We start from the raw sequence: 25,153 nt of genomic DNA, 5'->3' as shown, positions 1-25,153 counted from the left end.
AGGAGAAATTTCACTCGACGTGTCTTTTCACTTGACCTCTGGAAGTCAGAATGCAAGGTCAGCCATTGTACAGCACCTCTGGAGCAATTTTCAGTTTAAGGCCCTTGCTGAAGGGTACTAACAGGATTCAAACCAGCAACCTTCCAGGTACCAGCACAGATCCTTAGCTGCAGAGCTATCAATCCACCGGTCCTCATACAGTGGATTTAGAAAATATTCAGACCCCGTCACCATCTACCCACTTTATATTGTATTGTAGGTTTCATTTTAAATGGATACATTTGCCATTTTTGAGCATCAATCTACTCTCAATAACCGATAATGACAATGTGAAAGCATGTTTATAAATTTATTGAAAAAATATAAAGCTGAAATCTCTCAGATTATTATAATTATTATTAGCTGTGTAAACCAGTGCTGTTAAAAGCCCAAACTCCTAAAATCCATGGATTCTGGCACTTCAATCAATCAATTGCATCGCTTGTGCAATAGAGGCTAAGCGAGGTTCTCTTTCCTCGGTAGTTTCGTTTTGCCGATGTGCTCAACTCCGTTGTATATCAGCAGCTACACGAGTTTCTGTCTCCTCGGAGATCTTGTTTTGCCAATGTGCTCACCTTGCTTGTGTATTAGCGGCTAAGCGAGTTTGTCTTTCGTCGGCGGTTTCACTTTGGCGACGGAGTTGCTTTTTTCAGCTTCATGCTGTAGCCTCGTCCTCCTTTCTTCTTCCGACTCGTTAACTTGGGGCCACCTTGCCGGCTCTTTGAGCTTCATGCTGTAGCCTCGCACTTCCGGGCCAAACAAACAGACAGACACACTTCCACGTGTAGATGTTTATATATAAGATTATCGCTAGATTATTGTAGTTCCTTATATGTGGGATTGCCCAAATCTGCAATGTTGTGCCTTCAGCTGGCTCAAAATGCAGCAGCTTTCTAACCAGCACTAGAAAAAGAGAGCATATCACACCTGTACTGGCCTCTCTCCACTGGCTACCGGTGGCATTCCGGATTGATTTAAAAATTGTATTGTTTTTTTTTAAGGCCTTGCATGGTTTAGCCCCAAATTACATTTGCAATCTCCTTCATACCCTCTCGGGGAACGAGGGCTTTGAGGTCATGTGCTCAACTACTCCTTGTAGTTCCAAGATCTCAGCTGAGTCTATAGATTTTGAAAAGATCTGCCATTCTATGTTGGGTCTTCTCCTGTTGAGGTTTTTAAGATTCGGTTAAAAATCCACCTTTTCTCTTCCACCTTTTATTGTGGATAAGGCCGTCGTGAGGAGTAGAACGGAAATGAAATAGTCCTTAGCAAACTGTTTTACATAATTGTTTGCTTTATGGTAGCCTTATATGTTCTATGGTAGAGCACTTTGGTAAAACGTCTGTTGTTTTTAAATTTGCTTTTATCAATACATTTTGACTTGACTTGATTTATCAATCAATTGTGTGGGATTCAATCCCAGGATACCAGTGACCGCCAAACATATTTGTAAGAGACTTAAAAATTCACAGTTAAATTGGTTTCTTCTTTTTCACTTTGCCACCCATCATTCCAATGTGAATATGGCTCAGCTGTTGTACAGAAAATGTAAACTTTTAGAGGTTCTAATGTTGAAAATGCTTCTTTGTCAGGATTCTATTGGATTCATTTAACTATGATGCTTTCTTTGTTTATTTATATTCTCATTCCAGGAGACATCTGTGCAGGAAGAGGTAGAGATGATGGTGGAGAGCCTGCTGGATGTCCTCCTCCAAACCCTTCTCACGATAATGAGTAAATCCCAGTCTCAGGAGGCGGTAAGAGGTCAACGCTGCCCACAGTGCACGGCTGAGATCACTGTTAGTAACTAACAAATCCTGTTCTTTTTCTTGCTTTCTTTGTAACTGCCCATTCTTCCCATCCTTGCTGCTCCACTTCACCCAGCTCCTGATCCTTTCCACTACTGCACAGTGAAATCAGGGTGGAGAGTAGAAGAACCTCATGTAACATGAAAGTAATCATTTAGCAATGTCCCTGGATAATATTAAAAATCAGTTCACACATTATCTATGCCTTCTTCGTTCAGATCAGCATCGTGCTGGGTGGTGGCCATCTCAGCAGTGTCAGAAGTAAGGCAGGAACCAGTGTGTCACATGGCACATTCATAGACACGCCCACACACAGTCATACTGGCCAATCCAGAATTGTCAATTAAGCTAAAATACACATTTTTAAGATGTGGAATGAGCACCAGAGTACAAAGTAACCCAGACTAGGATGGGTTAACTTTGCCAGTTAGGAATCACTTTTTTTAACGCTATATTATAATATTCTTTAGTTTAGATACTGCAAAAATGCATCTATGAGGGGGAACCCAAAAATAACGAGAATTTTTTTCTGGAAGCTGGAGGAGCATTAGTTCTGACATTTGCCACTAGGTGCTTGTACTAGACTGCCCTCCGCTTCATTTGGCCAGGCGGCGTCCTTGAAATGCTCAAGCCACTACGTGATGCAGTGTGGAGAAAATTACCCAAATTGTGGCGATGAGGCGAGTGGCTTCTGCATCACGACATAGAGCATTGAGTGTGCAGCAGTTTCTCATGAAAAATGGGATGACAACGGTTTCCCACTCCACCTGTTCCCTGGACCTTGTACCCTGTGATTTTTTCTTATTTCCAAGAATGAAGAGGGACCTTAAAGGAAAGAGTTTTCAGGATGTAGAGGAGGTCAATAAGCAAACAATGGAGGCACTGAAGGCTATCAGTTTGAAAGAGTTTCAGAACAGTTTTGAACAATGGAAAATATGGTGGGACAAGTGTATTGTGTCTCAGGGAGAGTATTTTGAGGGTGATTAAATTTTGGAAATGTTCTGAGAAATATACGATTTAAAAAAAAAAAAATCTCGTTATTTTTGGGTCCTCCTTCGTATTGTTTATTTAAATACCAAGATCTTAACATGCACTTCTTTCGAGTCTTTGCATTTGCTTGCTGTGTACTGAACAGTAATATCTCTCACGACTGCCTAATAATTCAACTCAGTGTTACTTCATTAATTGGTGGCATTCAGCAGCGACTTTGTATAAGTAAATTCCCTGTCCCCACTTTGTGCAATGCACAAAGGCCCCCAATGAGTTTGTATTTGAGAAATTAGCTGGGGTGAACATATACAGTACTAACAAGAGTAATGACACACAACCACTGAAAACAATAGAGTGATTTGGAGGTGAGATTCAGGTGGGAAAAATGGACAATGTGGTAATGGCAGGCATGTCCATTATAAATTAGGCTTGACTGTCTGAAATATGTCTACATAGCACTGTGTTGTTTCATGGTTCCAGAAGCATCACCCAGCACATCTCCTTTGTGTATTTGCACATTCTCTGTGTGTCTCTGTGGGTTTTTTCTTCTGAAACCCAAAGACACATACAGGATGTTATGTTGATTAGTGTGTTTACATCAGCTTTGGGTGAATGAGTGTACGAGTTTGTCTTGCAATTGACTGATGGATGTCTTTGTGATGATATGGGTGGGCTGCACACTATCAGTCCCTTCTGGGAGCCTCTTGAACCCACACTGCCTGGAACATGACCAAGGGGTGAGCTGGGCAAATGAGGACACAGCCATAGCAAGGGGTGGGTGTAAAAGGGAATAGTGCTTTAGATAGATAGATAGACAGACAGGCAGACAGAGAGACAGACATAACTTTATTTGTCCCCTGGGGGAAATTTGGCATTTTATAGAAGCTCTTTCAATAATTATATAATGTAAATAACAATTATGGTCCAGAATAAAACCATAATATTTTGGGGTGCCAACATGGCCCACCCCATTTACTAAAAAGGTCCAAAACAAAAACAGCGCGCAATGGCATGAGAAAAAGCAACATAACTGGCCATGTGGCCAAGTAACATCTAAACATTTTGGCTTTGCTGATGGGTCCTCTGACTTGGAGTTCCTCTCATTAGATCATCTCCGTGATCAATAATTCCTGTATTTGGGCAGTCATCCCTATGAAACTCCGAGACTGGAAGGGTTGAGGTCAGTCATCCTCACTGAATGGTTTTTCAAGACTGTGGAAGTAGAAAGGGTGGTATCACATACCTAGGAAGAAATGCGCAAGGATGCCACTACATATATATATATATATATATATAGTGAACCTTGAACCCGGACACAGACAGACATGGACTCCAAATGTTCCAAAACACACACGTTTTATTGTCAGCACAACAACAAAGTGCACAAACTAGCCACAATAATGCTCTTTCCTCTTTCTGACTTCTGCCGCCTCCGCTCCTCACACGCAAGCTCTGTACTCTTCCACCCGATTCCAGCTCTTGGAATGGAGTGAGGCGCCCGCTTTTATAGCGCACCTGGAAGTACTCCAGGTGCTCCGCAATTAACAGCCAGCAGCACTTCCGGGTGTGGCGCAAGTGCTGCATAGGCATCAAGCTCCTCTTCTGGCAACACCTCTGGTTGTGGCGGAAGTGCTGCGGACTACAGTTCCGGAGCTATCCGGGCGCCCCCTGGTGGTGGCCACATCCTCCCAAAAGGTTGAGCTTCCAAGCTCTGTGGCCCCCATACAATCCAGGGAGGTCGCCCTCTTGCATTCAAGGGAAAATATCGCCCCTCTCCTGATCCTGGACAAAATATATATACAGTATATATTGTAAAAGACTTAAGAGGAGACAGCATAAAGGTTTGGGGTTTGCCGTCTCCGTATATTGTAGACAATCCACAACGAAAAAACTGGTCAAAATTATAAACAAAACAGTTCATAAACGCGACGCCGTATCATGGCGTCGGGCCATTTTATTAGGGAGGAGCCGGAAGTGGAGAAATGCTGGGAAGGACCGTGAGGGAGGATGGGATTGATGACATCAGGACAAGATGGCGGAGGAAGGGCGGAAGTACCGTACTGCGGTCAAAACCCGGCTTATGGTGGCGGAGCGTCCTTTTTCCTATGAGGAAGCAGAGGGAGAAAGTTAGTACCCCGCTATTCCCTGCCGGCGAATGTGTTCCCAGGTGCGTTAAAATCCGTCCACGGTCTCCTACTCGTGCGTGCGTGACAATATATATATATAAATACACACACACACACACACACACACTGGGCGGCACGGTGGCACAGTGGTAGTGTTGCTGCCTCACACTTAGGAGACCCGGGTTCACTTGCATGCTCTCCCCGTGTCTGTGTGGGTTTCTTCCCACAGTCCAAAGACATGCAGGTGAGGTGCATTGGCGATCCTAAATTGTCCCTAGTGTGTGCTTGGTGTGCGGATGTGTGCCCTGCCCAGGGTTTGTTTCCTGCCTTGCGCCCTGTGTTGACTGGGATTGGTTCCTGCAGACCCCCGTGACCCTGTAGTTAGGATATAGCGGGTTGGATAATGACTGAATGACTATACACACACCAGAAAAACTAAAACAGAAGAAAAATTTGAACAGAAAGAAAAGAAAACGTCTGACTTGGTAGTCTCAGTCCCAGTGAGGCATTATGTTGGTATAAAGGAGCCCCTGTCGCATTTCATGACATACATCTGCTAAATAATTCATTAGTAGAAAGTCCTCAGATTAGTATTTCAGAGAGAGGATGTGCAACATTATTAATTTCATGTTTTAATTCCCTCCTTTGTTTCTACCTCTGTGGATTTCCTACTACCCCTGGGGATCCAGAGAGTGTCCTATAACTGAGCCTGCCTTTTTAATTAGCTTGTTGATTCAGTGGGCCTCTATAACTGCTAGGCTGCCACTCCATTTGTATATCCATATATAATTATTTCTTTCTTTTTTTATTTATCGTGAGTATAGCTCTATACAGAATGAGTTACACTGCCCTTTAATTGACTTGACACCCATTCACACATTAATCAGACCATTTGTGTCAGGCATCATGCCTCAAGCACATATAGTGTCACTTACGTTCTGCCTGTATGCTGAGATCAGTGGGTTGTAAAAGTGTCCAGGGGTGCCATTAAAAGGTCAGCTTGAGTTCATCATGAAATATAAATAAAGGAGACTGCGGACAGTGCTGCTGCCTCATGTCTCCCGGAACATGGGTTTGACTGCTGAGGTGGCAGCACTGAACTGGATTAAGAGGTTTCAGGGAATAAACCTAACTGCTAAAAACAGTGTAATTAAAAGTAATACCTTAGGATGTGGGGCACCTTGTCAGGTTACACTGTCAGGCCTGGTGATGTTAGTCAAAGACACATTTTCTTTCTTTCTTTCTTTCTTTCTTTCTTTCTTTCTTTCTTTCTTTCTTTCTTTCTTTCTTTCTTTCTTTCACAGTGAATTACAGGATTCACATATGCCTAATGATTTTCTGTTTCTTCAACCCAAGGCAGTATGTTTCTTGAAATATTTCATTAATTTGAGATATTACTGGAAGATAGACGCGGCCCCAGACATGTTTGCCAAATTTTATTTCAAGGGTTTCTGTGACTGTTTGTGTAGCTCATCGTTTTATTAATAGCTTTACATAGAAAATAGCATCGCACTGCTTTAAATTATGCAAAAATATGTTGTATTTTGCACATTTCCCCTTCTACATCTGACACGCTGCTGCATACATTTAACCGCATGTTGAGCTGAGTTTTGAAAATGAGTTGTCTGTTTACAAAGTCATTTTTTTCAGTTGCATTCTGGAGGCCCCTTTTGTGCTTGTCATTCGGCTCTGCTGTCAGTCACCATAATTGAATAAGTCAACCTTCAGCTTCCAAGGCAATCAGCATTTGTTTCTGTCAACACTTCCAGGATCTCTGGGGGACACCATAAGAGGGGAGCTTGGGTTGTGCATCTTTTGTATGGGCAGTCAGACATCCAAAAATTCCATCAGTTTTCCAATTCGGGATCATAGATTATATGCATTTATCCATTAATGTGTTACTGTAAATTTTAAATGCACATTACTATCATGGCATCCTTACATTTTAGGCTAATATTGTTATAAGTTACACCCAGAAGGTGAAAAAGAAACAACGCAGAATCCACGAACAAAACCTGGCCAAAATGAAACAATTATTTCCAATTAGGTTAAAGATGTTATTAACAAAAATAAATAATTATGTTAATTAGGTTAAAGATGTCATTAACAAAAATAAATAATTATGTAAACCAAAAATGGGAGAAAAGCTGGGATGCATGGCACAACTTCAGTGATAAATATTTGCAAAACTACATGATCTCCCATTGAGTTTCGAACATGTTCATAGAACGTAAGACACTTGACAAATGAGAGGAGATCATTCAGCCCATCAAGCTTGTTTGTTTAGCTAATAGCTAAGCCGTCCAAAGGTTTCTGGTTCAACTACATGTCTCAGTAGCTTGTTCCAGGTTCCAAAAACTCATTTTGTAAAGAAGTGGTTCCTGAATTTTTGTTCGTTGTTGTCCCTGACTGGTGAATCTTTCTTCACCAACACCAGCAGCTGTGATCTTCGCAGAGTCAATGGAGGCTCTGATAGGGGCACTCGAGAGACTGAGCGAGGAGTCTGAGTGTCTGGGCTTGCGAGTGTCTTGGATAAAAACCAAGATCCAGGCCTTTAATGACCTCTTGGGCATGGCCATCAGCAGTGTGTCTGTCTGTGGAGAGAGTGTTGACCTCGTTGAGAGGGTTACTCACCATGGCAGTGACATTCATGTGTCTGGTGACTTTTCCTATGAAGTCAGTAGACGGATTGGGAGAGCATGATGGGTCATGAGGTCGCTGGAAATGGGTGTGTGACACAAACTGATATCTTTGCAAAAGGACAAAGGTCCAAGTCTTTAGAGTCCTGGTGCTTCTTGTCTTGCTATATGGTTGTGAGACATGGACGCTATCTAGTAACCTGAGATGGAGACTGGACTCCTTCAGTACTGCGTCTCTTCAGAGAATCCTTGCGTACCACTGGTTTAACTTTGTGTCGAATGAGCGGTTGCTTACAGGGTCCCAAATGAGGCACATTACCTGCATTGTGATGGAGCGTAACTTATGGCACTTTGGCCATGTAGCGAGATTCCCAGTGGGTGATCTGGCTCACAGGATCCTCATTGTTGAGGACCTGAGTGGCTGGACCAGGTCAAGGGGATTCCCACTTAACATCTGGCTGCAGCAGATAGACGGTCATTTCCGTGTGTCTGCCTGGGTGTTGCCAACTGGGATCTTAAGCCATTTCATCGTGTGGCGGGTGCATCAACATGCTGTACCAGTGCATGCTTCCCAACCTGACCTGATCTGACTGCTGTCCTTGAGTACGTGATTCACCATTAAGGTGAAAGAATTCTATTGGATCTACTTTGTCAATGCTGTTGAGAATTTTGAAGACCTGGATTAGATCTGCACGCAGTTTTCTCCACTCGAGACCAAACAGTCTGTCAAAGTAGGAGACGTCCTCAAGCTCTGAGATGCCCTTGGTTGCTCTCCTCTGCACAGCTTCAAGCGGTGCATATAATGCTCAAGATGTGGTCTCACTAGAGAATTATATAGTCTAAGCATAATGTCTCTCAATTTAAATTCATAAGCTTTTATGACAGAACCTAATACGTTATTTACGGTTCTGATTACTTGTACACATTGCTTAGATAATGAAACTGTTATGTTAACATAAACCCCGTATCCTTTTCAAAGGTTGCTTCCTGCAGGACATTGTTTGTCATCTTGCATTTATAATTGAGGTTCCTCTTGCCCACGTGTAGCACTATTTTACGTTAAGCTGCCTTTTCTAAGTGTTTGCTCAGTTCTGAAGGAACTTGAATTGTTTTTTGCTGCCTCCTCAGTGTCTGCCATTCCTCCAATTTTGGTATCATAATTTAATAGAAGAAAGAAAAGAAAAGAAATGCATGGGTGGATTTTATTAGTTGTAATGCCTATATTTGAATTTAGCATATTTTATTGGACCCAGGGACAGACCACTAAATGTGATTAAATTATAAATTAGCAAATGTTAAAACAGATTAGAAGTATTGCTACACATCTCATAAATGCTGTATTTGACATTTCAGAAAGCCCTTCCAGCCCATTCTTTTTCCCTTCCTGCTACTTTCTAGCCCCATCTTCCCCAGCACATTTCCCTCCAGCTTGACACTGATCTTAATTATTCTAATTAATCTTACTGAAAGATGACTGGTGAGTTTATTGTTTGCGTATTTTTTTTCTTTTACATGTCAGGGTGAATACGTGTCCTGTCTCCTCTCACTGCTTCGCCAGATGTCTGACATCCATTTTCAACATCTGCTGGACAATTTTCAGAGCAAAGAAGAACTGAAGGTGAGGAGAAAGGAAGGAGACACGTTCATCAGTGAGGCTTCTTGTTGGGTTTGATGAGCGGATCAGATAGAAGATCATGAAATGGAGTAAATACTCGACTAGTCGAGAATGAATTTTCAGCTTGACTGGATGAAAAACATGCTTTTAAAATAATACATGCAAATTAAGGTGTTTTACTATTAATTGATTTTTATATTAGGAGTCAAAAGATCAAAAAGTCAACTACCTCACAAAAATGATAGTAAGAAAATTAGAAGAACCTGGAAATGTGAATAAACTAACAAATGCTCGTGTAATCTAAAAGTGCTTTTATGTATCTCTTTAATTCTGTATTTAAAAGGGTCGCTGGAAGGGTCTAAGCAGTGTCGGTCCTGAAGGGCTGCAGTGGCTGCAGGTTTTCGTTCCAGCCCAATTGCTTAATTAGAAACCAATCCTTGCCAGTCTCTGACCTTCTTTAATTTTATGGCTTGTTAATCTGCAACATTAGTTTCTTATATCGTAGATTTTTTCCTTTCCAATGAAATCATTTAAATGATTTGAAGTCTAAAATGGATAATCTGTCACATTTCTCTCGTTTTATTAAATTAAATAGTGCATGATGAATCCACACAGGTGGATTACTCGGACAACGGTGTAGGTGTGTCTTGTATAAACATCAGGCTCGAGTGTTACTCAGGCAACGATGTAGGCGTGTGTTGTGTAAACTTCAGGCCCGAGCGTTACTCAGGCAACGGTGTAGGCGTGTCTTGTGTAAACATCAGGTTCGAGCGTTACTCGGGCAACGATGTAGGCATGTCATGTGTAAACGTCAGGCTTGAGCGTTACTCGGGCGACTATGTAGGCATGTCTTGCGTAAACATCAGGCGTGAGCGTTACTCGGGCATCGGTGTAGGCGTGTCTTGTGTAAACATCAGGCCCGAGCGCTACTCAGTCAACGACGTAGCTGTGTCTTGTGTAAACATCAGGCTCAAGCGTTACTCAGTCAACGACGTAGCTGTGTCTTGTGTAAACATCAGGCTTGAGCGTTACTCGGGCGACTATGTAGGCATGTCTTGCGTAAACATCAGGCGTGAGCGTTACTTGGGCATCGGTGTAGGCGTGTCTTGTGTAAACATCAGGCCCGAGCGCTACTCAGTCAACGACGTAGCTGTGTCTTGTGTAAACATCAGGCTCAAGCGTTACTCAGTCAACGGTGTAGGCATGACATGTGTAAACGTCAGGCTTGAGCGTTACCCAATTAACAATGTAGGTATGTCTTCTCCTAGCCTCATAATGGCATCTTGTAATAAACGCCTCTTCTCAGCAGTGAAGGCGAAGTGAATCTGTTTTCAGGCAGTGCGGTGAACCGAAAGGGATTCTGGGAATCTGAGCATCACTCGCACATGTGCAGTGTGCTGTTCATTTTATTATTATTCATTACTAGCCGAAGCCCACCGTAGCATACGACGGTGGAAGAATAGGAACGGAAAACGGTTAGAAAGGAATTCAGTATAACAAAGGCTTAGGAAACCACTGTCGCAGTATAACGAAAATAGCAAGGAACGAAACCAATGCCAATAGTCGAGAGAGTACCTTCCTGTAGCAGGCTACGGAAAACATAGACCTATATAGATAGACGCCGCATTCACTGTGTTGCCCAGTCGACACGATAAGTCATTGCGAGTGGTAAAAGTACCATTTAAACTAATACAGGTGGATGTGGAAACCGGGTTTTCTGATGAAAAAACAATAATGTTATGAACAGTATCATTTACATACAACAGATTTTGGCGAATCGTTTACATGCAATTATTTATATCCATTTATACACTATCCCATGGTCTTAGGTCTCTGTCTTGCGTGCGCTCTCTGTCTTGCTTGCCCTTAGTTAGAGTTGGCGGGCAGGGCTCTGTGAGTTGGCGATCGTGGCTCTCTGTCTTGCGTGCGGTGTAAAGTCAATGTGGCTCAGAGGTGCATGTAGACTTTTGCAGAGGCGAAAGCAACTGAGGCTGTGTTTGGTGAATTGTTGCGTGCCTCGAGAGCGATGCTGGATTCGAGAGGACGGTTACAGTTGGCATGCGTGGCTCTGTCATGCGTATCCCATGATGCGATAGGAGGGTTAGAGTTGGCGGGCTGGGCTCCGTTGAGCGTATCCCATGGTCTTAGAGTTGGCAGGCGCGACTCTGTCTTGCTTGCACTCACTGTCTTGCATGCCCTCAGTGTCTTGCTTGCGCTCAGTGTCTTGCATGCCCTTAGTGAATTATATATGTAGATTAATATCATTATTTGTATCATTATTATACTTTCTACACTTCTGACTTTGTACTTTCAATTTTTTGCACGTTTTACAGTAGAAAGATGAGATTTAATAAAAATGACATTTTTCAAGCCAGAAAATGCAAAGCTTTTTACAAGTTTTTTGAGGAGAAATGCAACGTTAAGGAGGCTATGACTGAAATAAGCAATTAAGAGTGGGGAACCTTAACAAGGGAGACCACTAAAATGAAGCATCAAAATGTCACTAGAGCAATAAGTGCTTCATCAACAGTAATTGACTTGTCATTAAGAAACTGGGTTGGAACAAATAACTGTAGCCACTGTTGCCCTCCAGGACTGAAGCAGCCCACCCTTGGTCTAAAGGTTATATGCCCACCAAAGGTTAAACCACTGGATGAGATATAATCCAAAGTCATCTTATATTTATTCTGACTTTTACAGGAATTCCTATTAAAGATCTTCTGCGTATTCAGGAATTTGATGAAGCTTAGTATCTTTCCTCGAGATTGGATGGTAATGCGACTCCTGACAAGCAAGTAAGCCTTTTTCAACTGCTCAGAATAACAGATTCAACCCAGGAAGTGTAAACACTGAACTTTCTTAAGTGATGGAAGACCTCAATTAAGTCCCCCACATTACAAAACTTAACAAAAGAGAGGGTGCTATCCAGCCCATCAAGCCTGTTTAGCTAATAGCTAAGATGTCCCAGTCTCTCATCCATCATAAGGAGCCAACTGGAGGTCTCCAATTGGCTTAACACATTTGTCTTTGGAAAATGAAGTACTCAGAGGAAAATCCACTCAGTAACAGGGAGAACATACTAACTTCACACAGGCTGACTTGGGATTTTGGAGCTTTGAGTCAGCAGCACTAACAACTGCCCTGTCAAGCCAACGTACCCACTTGCAGTCCAGTACGGGTGCAAAAGTCCTGACATTTTGTTTTTTGTGTTTTGATTTTTTGGATTAGAAAGCCACACAATACACATGATCAAAATAAAGCAAGTTTGTTTTGTTCAGATTGTGCTGCCGGAGGCATCACTGTCTACACACATCAGAGCAGCCTGTAGGAAACCTCAGCTATGGGTAGAATTATATAATTATTTTATAGTTGTCAAAAAAAGTGCTTACACTATTGTATCCAGCAGGGGGTACTCCTTTTTCCCTGGGATGTGTTTCTTGATGCAGAACAGAGTAGCGCCAATACCATACCTTTCATACCCATGGCGGAAAATAATTAGAAGAGAGAAATATGGTACAAAAAGAGATATACTGTATGTATTTAACTTGCTTTAAAAGATAATATGATAACATTCATTTCTAGAATACAATGCATAATCCTGTATACATAAATAGGGGAGAAGCCAGTGGACATCCCAGCCAAGTGAGAGAATGCTGGCAATCAGATCTCCCAACTAGCAAGGAATGTTGGCGACACAGTGAGACCCTTCTGATGTTGTGCTGGATCCTCGTCATTATAAACACTCACATAATTACATTTTCATAGAATTCATGTCAGATATGGGCAACTAATAGAAGTGGCTGGTTATCAAAACCTTCACCTGCTCTCATCATTTATCATAGACTTTGGGTTTTTTAACCATATTGGTCAAGCAGACATCAGCACTTTTTAAAATGACCTTCTTGTGTGTCCTTCACGTTTTCTGCCATTCTCTCTAACCTGACTTACAGCTGTCATTTGTCCATCGCTCTGGTAGTCTGCATCATAGCTGAATTGCATGGCTTTAAATTTCACAAATTATATTGGCACAAATAACCTTCTTGCTACAACCTGTGAACCACCGGGGTGCGAACAGCCACCCTAACCCGACACAGACAGGCAGTAACAAGTTCCAGTCCAGCACACACCTTTTATTTACAGCCAGGGAGTGCTTTTCTCTGCCCCCCACTGCACAGTACATAAAGCACAGCACACTTCTTCTCTCTTCCTCTCTTTGTCCTTCCCCTCCATTCCATTACACTCCACTCCACTCCTCCAGGCAAGCTTCGTCAACTTCCTCCCAACTCCGGCTCCCTGAATGGAGTGAGGTGGCTCCTTTTATTCTACTCCTGGTGGTGCTCCAGGTGGTTCATCGTGATTACCTGGAATCCCTCCCAGGTGTGGTGGAAGTCCACTATAGGGCTCTGCAGCTCCCGCTGGCAGCCCCCACAGAACCCAACAGGGCTGCACCAAACTATAAGTCCCAGCATGTCCTGCGGGAATCTGTGGTGCCATAGCCGCCCAGGAGGGCTGCCCTCTAGCATTCCAGGGGAGGTACTGCTTCACCGATGTTCTCTCCTCTGATCCTCCCGTTCCATTGGCATTCTATATTGCAAAAAGTCATAATGCTGATGACAATATGAGGGTGAGTGATCTGATTGTGCGGGTATCATTGTGGAAAATACTTTTTGTTTTGTTTTTCAGTTTTAGCAAAGTTATCCCCTGTAGCATAGTGTTCTTCAAAGACCTGCCTCAACCTTACAAGGTGACTGGGATTGTAATAAGGCACACTCACCTTTGGTGGATAACAACTTCCTTCCTCCTTCTCCCACTGCACTCTTCTTCTTCACTCGGAGTTTATTCTGGGTGTTCTGGGTGTAAAGCAAGAACCAGTCCTGGCTGGGGTACCTGCCTTTCATAGAGTACACTTACTTGTACTGGGCTAATGTTGAGTTACTGATTGACAGTAGAACTTTAGGACAAAGGTCACCAATCACATTTAAGTAATTTTTTGCAAAACAGCACAATCAAGTTGAGTTTTGAGGTCCCTGAAGTACCTCTTTCTACTACACATTACCTAGTAATTTAGACAGATATTTAGGAAGAGCTCATTGTAGAGCTGATGCTCCTCCACATCGAAGAGAGTCAGTTGATGGGGTTCAGGCATCTGACTGGGATGTCTCCCTAGGGAGCTGTTTTGGGAATGCCCAACTGGGAGGACACCTCAGGGCAGACCTGGAACATGCTGGAGAGATTATGTCTCTTGGCTCTCCTGGGAATGCCACAGAATCTGCCCAGAGGAGTTGGAGGAGGTAGCGGGAAAAAGGAGCATCTTTGCTTAGACTGCTGCCCTCATGACCTGGACCCAGAAAAGCATCAGAAAATGAATGGATGGATGGATTGTTTTATATAAAGTCTTCACAGGCAAAGATATGCCACAATACTTTCTTAAATTATGTTCTTGCTTTTCTTTTCTTTTTTTAGTATTATTGTCACCACTGTCCAGTATCTCTCTCCAGCACTGCACAAGAATTTCACAGAAAGTGATTTTGACTTCAAGGTAGGACTTTTTGTATTTTTCATTTTTTTTATTTAAGATTAAATAATGTGATATCCGCTTTTAAATTCGTATTTTAAAATGTATCTTTATGTAGAGTTATATTAGCAATTGAGCCTTTGAACTTTTGACTCCAAAACCTATGGAGGTTTGATGGCTTTAATCCCGTCCTAAGGTCACTCCTAACCAACTCTCAGAGTCATTCCAAGGTTAGGATGGCCCTGCTTTGGCTCCAGTGACACAAGACTAGACTTCATTTAGTAGATCTTGGTCTTCCTGTACTCTCAATCTTCTATTACTCACAAAGAGCTTGTTCTCCACCATGATGTCTGCTTCTAGCTGGGACTGAGTGCTCTTTACTGGCCAGGAGGTTTTACAAGCTGTTGTCTCATATCCCAGAACTTGTTTTCTTACTCACTTCTAAGGCATCTTAGGAGTCTTCACTGCTATGTAAAGCAACAATGCCAAAAGTGGTTCTTCAGTGCGATGCTATTGGTTCCCAAAAGAACCATCCACATGAAGATTCCAGGAAGAAATTTTATTTATTTAGATCTGTATTACATTCCATAAATAGCCATGAATAGATGATAACAGATCTGAAGTTCCAAAGGATTCACGCAATAATCAGGTTAAGTTTACGTTTTTTTGATCTGTCAATATCATGCTTCGTAGCCCACTATACATTAAAGATTTTCTGTTTTGTCCACATATTTGGAACCCTTCTGTTTTGTCTTGGTAGACTTCTAAATTCCTCTACTTTCCCCTTTTGTATTTTTATTATTTAGCCTTTGTCAGAATGCCTCAAATCTCACAGACTTAAAACTGTTTATAGAGGATCGTGCCATATAACTTCTCCCAACCTTCTACATTTATAACCTCAGGCAATTAGGTATAGTAAAAGACAAGCAGTAGTCAAGTTACAATTTACATAATGTATTATTGATAATATTCATAAATAATAACAATAAGCAAAGTACATATGAATATTGGCAACCATACAACCTGATAAATGGTTATGTGTAGTTTCAGGCGGCACACAGACTTGTTAGTTACTTAAAATATCTCTAGAGAAGTCCTCATTTTTAATTAGCTTTCTTCAGAACATGTCCCAATACGGCTGCCAAGTTGTGCTCCTCATGGCTATGGAGTGACAGAGAGATGCTTCTTCATGGCGATGGTGTAAAAGAATAGGGAGGGGTAAAGCAAACAAATGTATAGATTCTCTGTCCAAACCTTTCAGCCAATGGGGCATCATGGTACATAATGGCTTCTGGTTTAAAGCTAAACAGGCAACTGTAGACCAATAGAATTCTGGTGTGACACAATGGTTTCACACCTGCCACCAATACCATTTGTTAAGGTGATGCTTGCCAGCTTGGTAATTTGGCTTTCCTGTGGGAGTTGATTGAAAGAGTCCTGCAGAGAATCAATTGCCAAACTGGTTTTAGCAACTTCCCTTGACCCCTTTCTTAAAATTACAAAGAATCAGTCCTAAAGGGGGGCATCAAACCATTGATGTTCTTATCAATGATATAACTCGAATATTACATTGCTTTGTCTAAGTTACAAATAAAGACATACAGAATATTTATCAACGTATATACAAAATTTCATACCACAACACTTTCTAAAGCTTGAAGAACAAATTTTGTATTCAAAACATCCTTCCCAGTAAGCCATGATTGAATGTCAAGCAATGGTTCTACAAGAAGCCACACAACCCAGTAAAGTGCCATTAAAGAGCAGTTATTTTTAAGAGTGTGCCCAGTGGAGCCCTTGACACTTGCACCAAAGCTGCAGCTCATACTTACTTAAGTTGGTTCTCCCATTATTGCCCTTCTATCGTATTCAGTAAACGTATAGGGCATAGTTATCTTCGCATCCCACACCGGTCTTCTGAGGCCCTCAACTCAGCGCCATGCCTTCCTGGTGGTGTTCTGTCCCCTGGTATCTTTTTGCTACTTAAACATACCATTTACATTAGATAAGTATACACTGGAGAGAAGCACTAGACCAAGAGTTGTCAACCTTTTCCACCCCCTTTACCAAAGAGGCAATTTTTTGAAAGTAAATTTGCTCCCACCCTGTTTTGTTCACTAATTTGAATTTATACTTCTACCATAATAAAGAGATTGACAAAGGGGAAATTTTAAGGTACTGTTTTTAACATTTTTACTTTAAGTTCAACAATAATAATAATAATAGCTCATAATAATGTTGTTTCACTTATTTAAATAAACTAATGACGAGCAGATAGTGATGTATCAGAATGAGCCACATCAAGCGGTGAGATGCTTGTTGTTGCTTTTCAAATACAAATTAGGACATTCTTGGCTCAGTTGCTAAAAGAGCAAGTCTCATGTTGACTTTGATCTTTGCTACTTCAGATGTTTCAAGCAAATTTACCCCCTGGTGGTAGAGTTTCCCAAGGTTAAGAAACTGCTCAAGACAGATATACAATACTAGCAAAATACCCGTGCTTCGCAGCGGCGAAGTACTGCTTTAAAATTTTTATTAAGAAGTAAATTAAACCTTTTTAAACTGAGGGGAAATATACCAATAATTATTTGTTAAGGATCTCTTTGTATACCACATTGTGAGTTCGGCCCTCCGGTTGTAATATGACCAAGCTGTGCGCTGAGCTTACTCTTGAGCATGCAACGTACAGTTGGCCGTGTGAACAGTAATCTTGTCTCAAATCTCACAGCTTGGATTGCTGCTGTCATAATCGGTTTGAGTTTCATGGTTTGTTTCAATTATGACAGTATTTTTAGGACTTGTGTTGAAGTGACATTCGGCATCTGTCAAGCGTTGTAAGTATACAACCGGTTTCATCGATAACTTCACATCCAGCTTTTGAGAGTTTAAACATTCATAAACATCAAAGTGTCCACTACTGAAATCGTCACCTATCAATCTAAGATGTTTAAGAGGCATTGGCGGTTGTCGAAAGGTGTAAAATATTTGGCCATTTTGGTACACTTGAAAGCGACAACCGAACAATTCAGCGGCAGCCATCAACTCACATGCAGATCCATAGGTAAAGGGCTTAAGCATTTCACTCTTCTAGTGCTCCTGTGTAGTCTAATTATCTCCTGTACCGTCATCAGTCCACACCTTGAACCTGTCCCAGTTATTCAATACATAAGACACAATGTTCCTCCGGATATCAAGAGTGAGCCTGATATGGCCGTGCAATATGTAACAAAGAGAATGGAAAAGGTAGGTGCCATCTCCGGGCATGGAAACCACTCGGTAAGTGACAGTTCTTTGATCGATGGTGATCACCTTGATAGACATGTTAATGGGGGTACGGATGGAATGATAAAGGAAATGGGTACCTGAACAATGTGAAGTAAGTCTAAAATACCTACACAATAACTATAATCATAATAAACGAACAATAAAACAGCAGAGAAGCCATGGATTAAATAAAAAGGCTGTAGTTATCAGCAGGGAGACGTGAATTCCGTGGCGAAGTAAGGAAGGGAATGTAGAGACCGGAGCGACGGACGGCATTATATTGGCAGGCAGCCAACAACGTGGGAGGCGTTGCGATGAGGGACCCAACGCCGCCTCACACGGTGACCGAGCTGCAGGCTATGGACGTATATATGTACGTAAGTAGGAATAAGCCTGCCAAATTTCAGCCTTCTACCTACCTTAGTGATGAGTGAGTCAGTGAGGGCTTTGCCTTTTATTAGTATAGATGATCGATATGTTCAATGGTTATTTCCATCTAAGACGGACAGGCAGATAGATAGATAGATAGATAGATAGATAGACAGACAGACAGACAGACAGACAGATAGATAGATAGATAGATAGATAGATAGATAGATAGATAGATAGATAGATAGATAGATAGATAGATAGATAGATAGATAGATACTACTCATGGGTACACACTTTGTATTTAAGTACAAGTATTTATTTATATAAGTATTTTTACAGTGTCAGTTTCATTTTATAGCTTTCTCTGAGAGTTAGAAGAGTACTCAGCCTCAAATTCAATTAGCCATATATTTTTAAAAGTGGTTGGCATAAAATACAAGTTGTAGCACAAGGAACTTGCAGAAAGTTTTGTATCAGTGTCATTGGAAAGGGTCAGTATAAATGCAGACAGAAGATTGTTTGTATTTGTACCTAGGCTTTTTCTGCCACTGTGCACTCCTCCATTGTGTAGTGATTTTACAATTCTTTCCCTTAGTCAAGGTTCTTCTTTCTTTTTGCTGATAACATGCATACAGTGACTTGCTGCCACCCCACAATTTTGTACACACTTGATATTCCTAGCCTTTGTTTAAGTTTTGCTTGTGTCACCTTTAATCCTCTGCTGGTTGTGCTTTATATCCACCACATCTTCATGATACATTAATTCTAACAAGTCTCCAAAGCAAACAAAATGATGTCTGCTGTTTGGAGGGTCTCTGTAGATGAGAGAACAGGCAGGCTGACCTACTTAGTTAAGGCAGATATTTATCTCAGTAGTTAAGAAGTAAAATTAGGCTGCAGGATTTTTTATTTCTTTTTCAAAATACTTATTTGTTAAGAGAATTAATATCCAGCATGAACCAAATGTCAATAATATTTACATGTGTTATTGTTAATTAAAAAAACGTCTCATTAAAAATAATATATTGTAATTCTGCCATAATTAAACAAAACATGTTTCAATCACTCATTAAATTGGATTTCATTCACTCCTTTTCATATAAAAATTTTGCATCGTATTTTTGTTTTCAATACCATTTTTTTACTGGTCTCAGCATCTGTTAATGAAGAAGTTCCTTTTATAGGTTTGGGCTGTCAAAAATAGTATTGGTGAATCACAGACAGACAGAAAAACAGACAGATGTGAAAGGCATTATATAATAGATAGATAGATAGATAGATAGATAGATAGATAGATAGATAGATAGATAGATAGATAGATAGATAATTTAGCGTAGTTGGCAGGATTAGATAGATAGATAGATAGATAGATAGATAGATAGATAGATAGATAGATAGATAGATAGATAGATAGATAGATAGATAGATAGATAGGATAGGAAAGGCACTATATAGTAGATATATATTTTAAAATTGAAGGATTTGCTTTTCAGTTTAAGACAACAGAGCCTCGGAGGTGACATGATTTAATTTTTTATATTATAAAAGAGACCCCTCCTCCAATGGTTGCAATAGACATCCTTTATTCACAAGATGTGGCGGAGCCCTAATATATAAACACTTTACTTCACTATGATAAATTCTAGAATGAATTTGGAGAGCTGAATTAATAAAGATGGATATCATTTCATTTATATAATGCTGTTGTTTAACCACATTAAATCAAGATAAAGAGAACAGTATGGTCCATTCCATATCATATACCTTCTTTGGGTAGGATCTACCTTGTATGGATAATTTAGTCAATGAAAGAGTATAATAGTTTAAGAATAACAACTAATCCCACTACCTTGAATACAGTGGAGTCAGAAATTCTCTTACTTTGACTAGATCACTTTGTGTTGAGGGAGATGAACTACTACATTTATAGGGCTCTGAAAAATTCACAAACTTACGTATTGTCTTCAGAATGATGACAACTGATATCAATGTTTTAAAGCAAAGTAATCTCACAAAGAAATGAAACATGCCACATCAACATTTCCGTCCTTATTTTGGCAGCAAACTGGCCTAGCAGGTAGCATTGCCACAGTCCTGGTTGGATTAAAGGCCAGCTTGTCCCCCAGGCAGGTGTTCCATGTGCTTCCTCCATAGCTCCGATTTCCTCATGCAGTCCAAAAACAAGTTGTCCATACATTTGTGCACCCTGTGATGAATTTTCATCTGATTATTACTGCATTGCATTATTAAAATGTGTGACTGTTTTCTGCAACTTTACGTTACTTTAAAATCTTTTCTGGTCCTGATGATTAATATCTCCATCACATAAGTCAACAATGAATGAATAATGCAACTCTGTTAAGAGAAAAAAGCTGCAGAAGAACAGAGTCTTCAGGTGACCCATGTTATAATTCTGTATACTTTTTAGCACTGCTGCTTTGCAGTAAGGAGATCATGGGTTCGCGTCCCAGGTCCTACATTTGAGCAGGGATAAAAGTGTTATATAAATGTAAAGAACTATTATTATTATCCCTATTATTATTATTATTATTATTATTATTATTATTATCCCCTACAGGTGTGGAACTCCTACTTCAGCCTGGCTGTTTTGTACATTAACCAGCCAAGCCTACAGCTGGAGACCTTGACCCCTGCAAAAAGAAAGAAAATTCTTGACAAGTAAGGTGACCCCCTGTGTTTTATCAGTGTGGCCTGCTTTTTATGTTTGTTTGGTAAGCATTGTAAGAGTGTCTCGGTGATGTTTTTGTGGAAATCATTCTTCTTTTTAATGCTGTTATACTGTATCAGTGAGATTATTGATTGTAACTTAATATGTAACAGTGAAATCTTAAATTCTGAAGTAAAGCTGAAATATTTATCTACAAAATGAAGATTGTTAGATGTGAACAGTACCTAATGTCTTAGTATCATTTAGGATATGATACCAACATAAAATATATTAAATACAGGGTGGCGCAGGGAAATGGGAAATTTTGGAACTAGGTGTTGGCGACCCTGGGGCGTTGGCAGTTGTTTGGGACCAATGCGACGTCGTTTAGGACCCCTTCCCATTAGTTATAATGGAGCAGTGGAGTGGTGCGTAATGAGCGTTTGCTGTGAAAGCCTTTTAAAAGAATGTTGATAGTGTGTCTGCTGCAGAAAGGGAATTTTGGTGCCATTACCAGTTAGGATGTTATGTTTGTGTCCTGTCTGCTCATGCGATTACAACATGGGTGCGTAATTTCGAAGAAACGGGTTCACCCTTAAAAATGAAGTCCCCAGGTGGAGCCACTTCACATACTGCCCAACAATCGATGGCAGTTGTTTGACGATTGTTTGGAAGATGCATCATTTCACACAACGGTGACATTCCATGGCCTCCAAGATCCCTAGATCTCACTATTTGTGATTTTATAATATGAGAACATCTTAAAAGCCAAGTGTACTGCGCACATTCTGAAACCATTGCTGAACTAAAAAGGAGGATTGAAGAGGAAATCGCTGGCATTCCTCTTGACGTTACGTTGAGCAATGCAGAATTTCCACAACAGGCTGTCAGAATGTGTACGGGGAAATGGACAGCATCTTCATGATGTTTTCTTCAAAATATACAATGAATATTGAATGAATATTGATTCTCATCATTAATCGCATATACTGTAATCGTTAAATGTATTTTGTCATGTGTTTATTCGTGCTTTGAACGTCAATTGAAAATTTCCCGTTTTCCTGTGCCACCCTGTATAATTTGTTAGACTTTATCTGATGTACAAGTGCAATATTTGGCAGACTCTGCCCGATTTGTGTGGATATGTTTAATGCACTAAATTTAGGTTTTACTTACTCATTAAAACATTAGACTAAATTTAACCAAATAAAGTGGAGGTGTAAAAGAATGTGTCTCAACATACTGGAAAGGTTTAGATATCACCACCTGTATATCGTCCCTGGCTACAAAAGAAAACTTTTTTTAAGTAAGCACTGATGTGCATAGATTGAGCTCCAGGCTGAACTGAACTGGTGGTGGAGAATATGACGGTTTTAAAGGGTGAGAGCAGAAGTGATGTCATCTGACGGACGTCTTTCTTGGCACCAGAACTGGAAGTGAAGTTGTTGTTAAATCAGGCCGGTTTTCCCATATTTGGCCTGCAGAGATAACAGATATACTGTAGGTTTTGTGCATTCTGCCACTCCCTGGCATGGTTTGGAATTACCTTCACATGGCCCATTCAGCTTCCTCCTATTCATGCGTGTGTGACATCTGTTTCACTACTACGCAGGAGTAGCCACATGGGACAGAGGAGAGAGGTTAGGAGCAGGTGTTGATATAGCACATTTCTGCACCCACCACATGTCAAACCAACTCAGGATCCAAGATTAGGACCCGAGTGCAGCCATTCAACGGGTGATACCTCAGCACCACACTAGTTCAGATGGAGTGGAACAGCGTGAGGTTTTTTTATGGTGGCTAGAGTGCCAATTCTGCCACCAACCCCCAGGTTTTTCCCTGCAGGATGAAGGGCCTACATGCAGGGATGGATGCAGATGAATGTCATACCTAGGATGGAGGAATGACAGGGTTAAGGGCCTTGCTCAAGGGTATTCGAACCGGCAACCTTCTGATTGCCAGTGCAGATCCCTAGCCTCAGAGCCACCACTCCGCTCAATATATATATATATTGATCACCAGTTTCTCTCTCTCAGTTGATTTGTGCGGTTTCAGCTTTATGGCCTATATAAATAATATGTTTGGAGTAAACGTTACAGATCACAGTGGCACACTTCAAACCATTGGCTTTACTTTATTGTTCAGCGAAGTGATACGCCTACTTAAACTGTGGTTACAGTTAGGGTTGTGGGAGGAGTTATTTGACTCAAGTCAAGTAAACCAACCAGCAGTAATGTGCAATCCAATTGGCTCCCCGGCAGAGATCCTGGAGGTCTGTAAGCCCCCAACAGGTCCCTTCCACATCGGTCCTCTGACCACAGACCCCACACACAGTGCATGATCTGCGTATAGGAAGGGACGGCTCTGGATGTTTTACATTGACAAGTTAAACTTACTGGGCTTGTGACAGCTTGCATGCAGATGACCACTTTTTAGTGACAGGCAGAGCCATCACATCCTTGCCCTTCGATTTAGTTTACTGGCACATTTTCAGAGTGCTCTGGTGATTTCCTCAGGGAGCCCAGACCTTCAGTTGTAGATTTTCGCCATCTTGCCTGACAGTTAAGCGCTCTTTTTAATACATTCTAGGCAAACATTCATTGAATTGAATTTCTTGTCCTCATCTTATTCAATTTGGAAGAAAAAATGGAAGCCCAGAGAACAAAAAACAAAAAAAAAAACATCCACACTGGCGACTGTTAAAGTCAGACTGACCTTTTAAAGATACAGCCCTAGATGCCATGCTGAAAATTGCGCAAGATGAACATTTCCATTTCAGAGCCACAAAACCTAAAGCTAAAGCATACTTGTCAGCTTTGCTCATTTGCATCTGTTTTAAATATTTATAAGTTAGCAGCATAGATTTCACCAAAGACTTATCTTACTTTAAGACTCTTTATCTCCTCTAATTGTTTGCTTTCACTGTCATTAAATTAAAGGTTAGGAAGGCTCTGTCTAATGCTTTCCCTCCCTGTAATTTGCGCTGGCTGATAGGATTAGGCTACATATACTAGAAAATTAACCATCTGCATAATCAAAATATAAATAAATCAAAGTTAGGTATGATATGAATACTAAATCAACCCTATAAGCACAACTGTAATCAGAGTACAGGCTGTGGGGTCTGGTGGCTAAGCAAACAATATGTGAAGTGGAAACACCAAATCAAAGAGATGATCGTTGACTTCAGGAAGGTCAACCCCAACTATCACTCTCTATTGACCATCAGTGGTTCTGTTATCGAGAGGGGTCCTGGGGGTACATTTGACTGATGACATGACTTCTAGCAATAACACCTCAGCCATTATCAAGAATGCGCATCATGAAGAAAAGAGTTGGACCTCCCCACTCCATCTTCTATAGTGTACTCACTTGTTGTATCACCTCGTTGGTTTGAGGACAGCAGAGCGAATGAAAAACACAGATGGAACAGGATAGTGAGAACTGCAGAAAAGCTCACTGGTGTCTTATTACCATCGTTGCCGGACGTGGTGACCACCAGGCGGTGCCACTGAGCCCCCAAAAGCCCAAGCGCAACTACAAATAGACAGTCCCAGGTGCAAATCAACTATATATTCACCAAATACCTTATTACAGTCCATGCCATAAGGACCAATTCACAGTACCCCTTCTTCTCCTCCTTCAAGTGAGCTTTGCCGCATGCTTCCCAAATCTGTTTCAATTGGAGGACGTGAGATGGATCTGGGAGTACTTCTGTTGCCAGGGCATAGCCTGATGGTAGCACTTACAAGTCGAGCAGAAGTCCCCTGAAACCAGGAGTCCTTCTCCCTTCAGTTTCCTCTGGTGTCATCCAAGGACCCCGACAGGGTTGTCTTTCAGGACTACAAATTCCCATGGATCCCTGCAGTTGTCCATACTGGGTCCAACACTGCCATCTATTATACTGGGGGATGAACTTCTCTTGGCCAGCAACCTCCCCCAGTCTATTAATTAACCTTTCATCCTGACTGGGATAATAATTCAGCCCCTTCCTAGTCGAGTTATGCCTCATCCCATGTTGTCTTTCCAGTATGGCTTCCACCATGGTGGTTACATCATGTAAAACCAACACTGCATTTGCAGAGCTTCCAGTGTAATCAGTGAACCTTCCTAATCC

The 25,153-nt window shown here is 41.2% G+C and overlaps 1 protein-coding gene across 4 annotated transcripts in view; it reads left to right on the top strand.

Annotated features, from left to right (window-relative positions):
• Window positions 1-25,153, top strand: part of dock3 (dedicator of cytokinesis 3) — a 919,050-nt gene that overhangs the window by 807,467 nt on the left and 86,430 nt on the right. For 3 of the 4 annotated variants that reach the window (XM_039772622.1, XM_039772620.1, XM_039772619.1), the window contains exons 26-30: window positions 1,692-1,838; window positions 9,122-9,220; window positions 11,918-12,012; window positions 14,681-14,756; window positions 20,947-21,047. In XM_039772622.1, coding sequence (XP_039628556.1) covers window positions 1,692-1,838; window positions 9,122-9,220; window positions 11,918-12,012; window positions 14,681-14,756; window positions 20,947-21,047 — 518 coding nt within the window. The remainder of the gene's footprint in view (window positions 1-1,691; window positions 1,839-9,121; window positions 9,221-11,917; window positions 12,013-14,680; window positions 14,757-20,946; window positions 21,048-25,153) is intronic. The other variant, XM_039772621.1, reaches the window with a different exon arrangement.

Source organism: Polypterus senegalus, chromosome 12 (genome assembly GCF_016835505.1).
Source record: "Polypterus senegalus isolate Bchr_013 chromosome 12, ASM1683550v1, whole genome shotgun sequence".
Lineage (NCBI taxonomy): Eukaryota > Metazoa > Chordata > Cladistia > Polypteriformes > Polypteridae > Polypterus > Polypterus senegalus.
The sequence above is the reverse complement of the archived record's forward strand: the minus strand, read 5'-3'. Positions and strand labels throughout refer to the sequence as shown.